Here is an 8358-nt window from a genome sequence, read left to right as displayed (position 1 = left end):
TTCAAGCGCTTACAGACATGAGAGTGGCTACCAAAATCATTTCCATCTAAACTCTTGCCATTTTTTAACATCTTTCTGATACCTAAACTTCCACCTCTTGAAATCTTGAAAATTTTTACTGTATGTGCCATTGATAATATATAGCTTCAATTTTATAGACAAGGCTCACATTTTTCAACTTAAGGCGAGTGAAATCTCATTCCACTGTGTTTTTTTTTTTTTGACAACAATCTACTGAGCCTTCAACATTTCAAGTCATTTGATCATTCCATATAAAAAAACAAACAAAGACAAAAGGATAAACGGTGTGGGAGTGCTTTTGTTGATTTTCGTTTTTCTGCGATGGGGAACAGTGGTCAAGAATACCGAACATTGACAGCCTCCAAACCATTCAAATAATTCAAAATCAATAATTTAAAATGTGCCAAAGCCCAGTGCAGCTTCAGAAGAGACTTAGGAGAGAAAACAATGACATTCAAAAAGACAAATTCCACAAAGAGATTGAAACCCCTTTAAGATTACAGAAAAAATAGAAAAAAAGAATGGTAAGCCTTGGGGTGGAACAACAACTTTTTCAGCGAGTATATTAAAAGCTCCCCTCTTCCTCATGTCCTGAGATCGCACATTTTTTTTTTATTGTTTGCCAACAACGGAGGCTCCCGAAAAAGCCAAAAACCTTTTTTTTTCTGAAAAGGGGCACGGCCCCATTAATCAGCCCTAATTTCTGCATGAGGGCCTAAACTTTGCTTCCCCCCACGCCCCCCACTTGGTAAAATCCCAATTCAGAAAACTGATGGGAAATTTTCATAGGCATGCTTTCAGAAGGGGAGACCGTGTTGGAGGAGGGAAACGGGAGAGCAGGGGGACAAGCCTTCAATTTAGGCTTAGAGAGGACAGCTGTCGTCTGTCCGCCGTGGGAGTGCAAAACTAGTTCTGCATTGAATCAACAGTAATAAAAACAGCATTAAATGACATCAAGTAATCATTCTACAAGAGAGGCTTGTTGCAGCCTCTCCTGATAAACATTCCTCGTCCTTTCAGCAACCCTCGCCACTGCCTCTAGCTTATCTAGCTACTTTTCTGCCCATTTATCTCTGAGCTTTATGTGGAGAGGAGAGGCAGGATATGGGTGGGGAGGGGGGGTTACACCCCAGGGGATTGTGGGACAGCAGAGAGGCTGCATCGAGTCTGTTTTTGGAAGGGGGGACAGGGTGTCAGCTTATCCAGACTGGACTGCAAAGGTAGAGGAAACTCCTGGATTGAGTTTGATAAGATCCAGAGAGGTTCCCCGTCCATCCCTGATGATTTATGAGGAAGTCAGAGGGTGGCACCCCCCCTCGAAGGACTGAGGGTGGGGCGGGCACCACAGCTTATCAGGCCTGGAGGATGTGGGAGGTTAAAGGGTGAGGGAGGGGTCCATCCTAGAGACCCGCAGCCATCCTGCAAACAGACTTTCGCCATCTCGTGTTTTCACATCACATGGTCTCTCTCCAACAGCAATGACAAAACAGTCGAGTCTCCATGACAACGTTGGCCGACTGACGGGTCCTCGATCTGCAACGCTTGACCAGACAGCGGAAAGCCTGGAGGAAAGCGTTGCCGCATTGGGGGAAATCAGAAAAACCTCCAATGCCAGGCGAGTTCACATCCTCAAACTCGACTTCTCTATCCCCTCACCTTCGTCGGTGAGGAAGGGGCAGATGGGGGCGGCGGAATCTCAGGGTTAGAGAGAGGTGTGCAAAAAAAGGGGGTAGAGGTGTCGGGGTTGAGGAGTGTCACAAGGCCACAGCGGTGCACGGGTGTTTAAGCTTGCAGGGCAGCACCCCTCTGTTCAGCTGGTAAAACTCCACAAGGTGGATCAAGTCGGTGAATTTTGTGGCGCCATCGTCGAGGCTGAAGAGCACCTGACCGTCTTCCTCACACTGAGGGGGGAGGAGACGGTTTACATCACATGGAGATAAGACACTTCATCCCTCTGAGCTACTCAAGGAACATTAGTTGGAAAATGCTTTTGTTTTATCTTCAAAATCAATTATTTCCTGGGGATATTGTATCCCTGGAGGAAATTGGATTTTGTAATGGTTGCTACATTATAGAATAAAACATTAATAAATTGAATAATACAATTGAACAAAAAAAATGCAAATATTTAATATCATAGAATTTAATTTAATAAAAAATGAATACATATTAAATTAAAAATAAATCAAATGAAATAAATTAAAATAAAATAAAATACAAATATGTATAAGATCATAGATAAGATGTTCACATACTACCCTGGACGAAAACAGTTAATACATTATAGAATAAAATCTAAATATTGGAGATGCTCTGCAATATACTGTATAACACTAAACATTTTAAAATATGTATATTTTCCATATATACAGTAGTGTATGTAATGCAGTAATATATTGCCATAATAATAATAATGCAAAAGTGCTGTGAGTATTGCACAGGTCACTGAAATGCCAGTAAAGTAGTAAAAGTGTGGTCAATGAGTCTGTGAGTGATAAATCTCAACAACTATTGGATGGATAGTCTTTAAATCGTGTACAGACGTTCATGATCGTCAGAGGATAAACCCTTCTTATTTTAGTGATCCTGTGTTTTTTTCATCCAGCACAGTTATCAGGTCGTACATTCAGGAGGTAGATTCCTCACCTCAAGTGAAAAAGTATGTCTCTGTTGTTATTTAGGTGAACAGGCCCTTTGAGGAATTTCAATTTCAAATCTGTACTGTAACACAATAAATTCAAACAGATGGCTGCCCGGGGGGAGGGAAGAATTTTTTTTAAAATAAAAAAACATGGTATGCTTTGGGAATTGGTTGGTAGTGGTCTTATATTAAAAAGGGACAATCCACCCCAAAATCATAAAAACATATTTGTTCTTTTAACTATTTTGTTAAATATGATTATAGATCGATTGCTAACAGTCTACAATTTAAAAACCAGAACAATTTAGACTGATGAATAGCATTAAAGAGGGCATCATTTGCATTAATTGTATTTTGTGCTTCAACTGAGACATGTCTCCATGTTTTAATGTTCAAAAAGGTTTTTATTATTCTCATACTGTCTGTATTGGGGGGGACATTTTGGGGATTTTAGCATTCGCAGATCATTTACATGCACAAAAACCTGTATAACACACTATAGGAAAGGGAAAGCCTTTTTTCTCTCAAAGAATCTATTTAGGAAATAACCTCTTTGCTGGTGTTACTGTGATCTGCCTCACTATGCCTTATGTCAGTGAGCATGGCGTGCTTCCTGCAGTGTAATGTGACGTGTTGTGTCATGTGACGTGTTGTGTCATGTGACTGACCGGCAGGATCTGGAAGTGCTTGATCTTCTGGTGGTGGCACAAGGTGAGCACGAATGCCTTGACATTACTCTGACTGTCCCGCAACAGGAATAACCTGAAACACAGAACAGAAGGAAGAGATGATTAAAGCTATTCATGAGAAGTATATATCACCACTGTAACGGCGTGCGTTGAAGCTTCAACGCTTCTGCCCATTCACTTTGAATGGGGTGACGTCACACTTTGCCGAACTGCATTGTGGGAGCATCGCTTTGCTTTGCTCGCGTTGCTCGCTTCAAAAGTTGAGCAATGTTCAACTTTTGAAGTTTCGGCGGAAGCGTCAGCCAATCAAATCATATGCCAGTACAAGCTCTAGCCAATCAAACCGATGCTTGTGTGTCCGGAGCGGGAGATTCATGTGATTGGTTGTTGGTCGAGCTTCAGACACGCCCACCTGCAAGCTCTAACGCACGCCGCTGTGTGGACGCTGCGTAACTTTGCATGGCTTTATACGATTACACTTTATGATATGCTGCTGCGTGATTTGTTGAGAACCTTATCTTAATCCACAAGGCCTCTGTCATGCCAAAATACTAGGTCTAAGCGTTTCTTGGCAGCATTGATGTCTCGTTTTCCCGAAGCTTTTTACTTAATTTCACATGGTTAACATTTACATTAAAATAACATCAGATAAAAACATAATTCCTAAGCGAACCCGCTAATCTTACCCGTCTACTTGGCCTTGTTGGATGATCATTTTGTGGGCTTCCTCCCTCATGATGCGACCATGGAACCAGACCTGTGTCCTGTGGATCACTGAAAGACAGACATCTGTGACTCACACTTTTCTCATACTCCTAATACGTTTACATCTGCAAGAAAAACTGAACATACAATACACACTGAGGCCGTTTCTCAATCTCGAGGAAACTGGCTTCCAAGCCAATATTTCAAGGATACTACGTCATCGAGTGTCGCCGAAGGACAGAATCTCCAGCATACTTGGAATTCCACCGAGGCCGCGTCCTTGGTTTGGGGGTAATTTCGAGGCTGCACAGGGGTAGACTTTGCGTCCTTAAAATCCCCACAATGCTTTGCGCACGGACCAATTTCCCCAAATCTGTGGCGGAAAATGTAAGGCGGGGCCTCTCATATAACGCACACCTGCACACTTGCTAGCCTGTTCCACTCTTCGTTTTCCGAATGCCAGGAAGGATTCTTGACTCGGAAGACATGTGCTACCAAGCAAGCATCCTCGCGATTGAGAAACGGCCTAAGACTATCTAATGCATTTGGCTGGGGTCTGAAGTGGGAGTACCTGTGCTCAGAGAGGAGGGGTGCAGGGGGCTCGAGCTGCCCAGGACATTCATACGCTGGCTCCGTTTCTATGTGGAAGAAAGGGCAACAATTGTTAAAAGATGACAACATATATTGACTTTTCCTTTTCTTAATGGCACATGGAAATTGGGCTGAACCAAAACTTAAAGATTTACATTTTGCAGGATCTGTTTTTGTACAGTCGTCAACCACAACCAAAAAAAGAATTGGAGTGAGCAGCTGCTTTCTGCTTAATCCTCATCAGAGCTGTGATCTCAGCAACAGATAAGTGGAGCTGCTAGACACTTGATTTTACAGAGAAAAGTGATGCAGGAAAAATTGTAATTAGGTCAAGATGGAAAAAGGCTTTCACTCTGACGTGATCACGCACAAAGTATGATAGGTACTGATAGGGAATACTGAGATGCATGAAATTAAATACGTAGTTTAACTTTGTTTGTAGTGGCCCGTGCTAGATCAACTATAATTATATCTGAAAAATGATTCAAGTAGTTTAATACATTTTTGTAATATTTGGGTGTTAACGATATTACACAACAAGTTTGGGCCATAAAAGAAAAGGCAGTTATTACTTAAAAAAACGTGACTTCTCTCTGACTTCCACCTCTTTAAAAATATATAAAGTGGCCATTTTAATATTAATATGTTGTTATAATTTTGCAACACAGAAACATTGACACAGTCCTATTATAAAGTAGCTTGAGGGAGATTAGGATCAAATAAAAACTAAACCAAGAGGAAGTTGATGATAAAATGGCTTTTATAAACCCCACAGGAAACTACCCCTTTGTGTTTATCACATTAAACAACGGGAGATTATATCTGTGGGTTCAGATTTCTTATGTGTGCCCCCCCCTCTTACCCTCCACGTCTGTCCCTCCTCCACGGCGGCGCTCTGGGCCTCGAGGGGGTTGTCGATGACCCGCCCGGTCCTCCCAGAGAAGTCCATGGCCACCAGAGAGTTCTCAGATACACTCCGCTGTGAAGAGACGTGGCAGGGTGGGAGGAGGGAGGGAAAGGTGGGGAGTGGGGGAGGAGCAGGGTGGAGGGGTGGTGGTGATGGGTGGGGGAGAGACAAGGGTCAGAGGTCAAACAAGCCAGACACAGTCACTGGGGCATGACAAATCCTGTCTGCACACAGACCCTCAAACGCCCCTCTGAGGAAAAGCACAAGCCTCTCTGGTTCTGCGGCGAGACATTTTCTTAGATTTTTTCTTAATAATAACTGAAAATAAGGTAAATTAAATACTTGTCTTTCACTCAGAGCAGTCCTTATCATAACTAGCAAGACTTAAAACACATAATAATGTTCAAGAAGTTCCAAGACACACTTTTTGTATATTCTGCAACTTAAACTTCGTGACTCATTTTGGACTGCGGAGATTTAAACGACTCTACAAGGGGTATCGATTACAAAGAAATGTCTTAAGGAAGACAATGCCTTTTATAGAACAATTATATATCGTTTTAAAATCTTTTTGCAAAGACAGAAGCACCTTCCCCACAAGGCTTCAGGGAATTAAATGTAAAGAGACTTGGGACTAGTTTTTTTCAAGTAAAGTGATCTCAAATAAAAGAGGGTCAAAGGATAATGAAAACACTGATTTGTTGTTAAAAGGACAAAACACAAAGTAAAACACCTCCTGCTGCTAAGTGACTAGTCCTGGTGCTGTGTATGTAATATTTTAACAGCATACGTGTTCCGTAAGCTTTCACTATTTAAAATAAATCGGGGATAAGGTGTTTTGTATCGGATGTTCTTTAGTTATAGACGGTTGTTTGTTTGACCTGAATCTGGACCGTAAGCCTTTCACTAAAGAGCGCTTTTGTCACCCCTAACCAAATGTCAAACAGCAGCAGCGATTGTTAGGATCAAACATCACTTAGGCATTTTACAATTCATATTTTTATGCAAAATAGAAGTGATCAAGCTGGAGATGCAGCGACTGATCAGACACAGGTCCAAACCGATACACAGTTCAGCCATGCACACACACATCCACAAATACACTCAAACCTCTGGAGAGAGTATATCCACACACGTATGGTTCATGCACACTCGTCTTGGTTCCTCTGAGGTTTTGAGTGAGAGAAGGGCATTAAACTTGGAGCCACAGAGGAAATATTAATTATTTTACAGACAATGTTTTATTTTTAACATACAATTAAATGGAAAATGCCAAAGTGGGAATCAGCGTGTCAGAATTGTTTTAATCTGCCAACAAATTGTAATATGTGCATCTATAGATCGTTCATTTCCTCTAAAGAAAAGCCAGAAACAAGGTAGCAAAAAAGTGAGTCAATGCACCAATTCCCTTAGTTTCAACCATGGAAATGTCAATGCTACTGGACAAAGAAATTCTGATTTCTGACCATAAGTACGGTGGCCCAAAACACTTACAGGAGAAACACGCTGCACTTTCAAAAACAATGCAAATATAAAAACACAAATGAGCAAATGAAGAAACATCTTCACCAACACATGCACAGCATTTAGAATTAGTGAAGATGTTTCTTTCTTTGCATCGATTTTAAAACTGCATCGTGTTTCTCCCAATGGAAATGTATGGTGTCGGCCACCATATGTAATCGTTTATGGATCAACAAATCTCTATTGGGTTATACGAAGGTGATTCAGATACTCACCACAGGTGCTGTAAAAGGCGAAAGATTGGACTTCCTCTGCTGGGGCACGTTGTAGCTCTGATAAAGGACTATCCCATACTGTGAGAAATAAGAGAAAGGTGAGCATTAACTGATGATTACAAGAACTGACAGATCAATTCATGTTAATGCAGCAAGAAATGGGATCCTACATGATTTTATAGTTACTGTTAGGGTTTGAAAAAGCAGTATGTAGTATAAGAAAAGGAAGTACTTTGAGCAGTCTGAAGGCCGTCATCCAGCAGGTTCTGCTCTGCTCGTCCTCGGCACACAGCATCTTCAGCTCCTTGCAGTCACTCCTCACTTTGCTGGGCTGTACACCAAACAGAAGACACAGCGGGACACTAAATTAATGATCATCAGGAACATGAAAAGGCCTCTTTGGTCGTTTCTGGCATTTCACTTTCCGACTGTTCCAACCTGTGACATGGCAGGGCAAGACTGCATAACCAGAATCAGTAATCTCTTTTTAATCACTTCTTTATAGACCGTTTTTTCCCTTTCCTGAAGTGAAGTGTTTTATAGTTTTTTGTAAATGTAAATGCTAAAGGCTAAAATTCCAAAGTGCAAGGTCCATACCAGCATCACAGCACAGACCTCCATCTGTCACAAGGACGTAAGACACACCGCTCCTTAGATGCAACGCCTAGCGATAAATTCATTCATGTCACCATAGCAACATCCAGCAACCCCCCAGGCGGCAAGTAAAATCCCTAACCCGATCCTGCACTGCCACCCCCACAGTGTGAGTGTGTGTGTGTGTGTGTGTGTGTGTGTGTGTGTGTGTGTGTGTGTGTGTGTGTGTGTTGTAGAGGTGAAGGGGTTAGGCGGGCCAGTTTCCCTGTACCATCCCGGCTTATCCCAGTGGGCTTATCCCAGATCAGCAGGTGACCCACCACAGGGTATACAGTGCTGAGTGTGTGTTTGAACCCCCCGCTGGGCAGTTTTAACTGACACACACACACACACACACACACACACACACACACACACACACACACACACACACACACACACACACACACACACACACACACACACACACAG

The 8358-nt window shown here is 42.2% G+C and overlaps 1 protein-coding gene across 1 annotated transcript in view; it reads right to left on the bottom strand.

The window, feature by feature from the left end:
• Nucleotides 1-1095: 1095 nt before the first annotated feature.
• Nucleotides 1096-8358, bottom strand: part of LOC104965467 (growth factor receptor-bound protein 10-like) — a 55508-nt gene continuing 48245 nt past the window's right edge. Inside the window, exons 9-15 of the mRNA XM_010794423.1 lie at nucleotides 7526-7624; nucleotides 7294-7371; nucleotides 5510-5626; nucleotides 4628-4694; nucleotides 4038-4125; nucleotides 3331-3424; nucleotides 1096-1922 (exon numbers count right to left, since the gene is read on the bottom strand). Of these exons, the coding sequence (XP_010792725.1) occupies nucleotides 1776-1922; nucleotides 3331-3424; nucleotides 4038-4125; nucleotides 4628-4694; nucleotides 5510-5626; nucleotides 7294-7371; nucleotides 7526-7624 (690 nt within the window). The 3' untranslated portion in view covers nucleotides 1096-1775. The remainder of the gene's footprint in view (nucleotides 1923-3330; nucleotides 3425-4037; nucleotides 4126-4627; nucleotides 4695-5509; nucleotides 5627-7293; nucleotides 7372-7525; nucleotides 7625-8358) is intronic.

The sequence above is a fragment of the Notothenia coriiceps genome, unplaced genomic scaffold (genome assembly GCF_000735185.1).
Source record: "Notothenia coriiceps isolate Sejong01 unplaced genomic scaffold, NC01 NC01_scaffold00037244, whole genome shotgun sequence".
Taxonomy (NCBI): Eukaryota; Metazoa; Chordata; class Actinopteri; order Perciformes; family Nototheniidae; genus Notothenia; species Notothenia coriiceps.
This window is presented reverse-complemented; position numbering and strand designations above follow the sequence as displayed.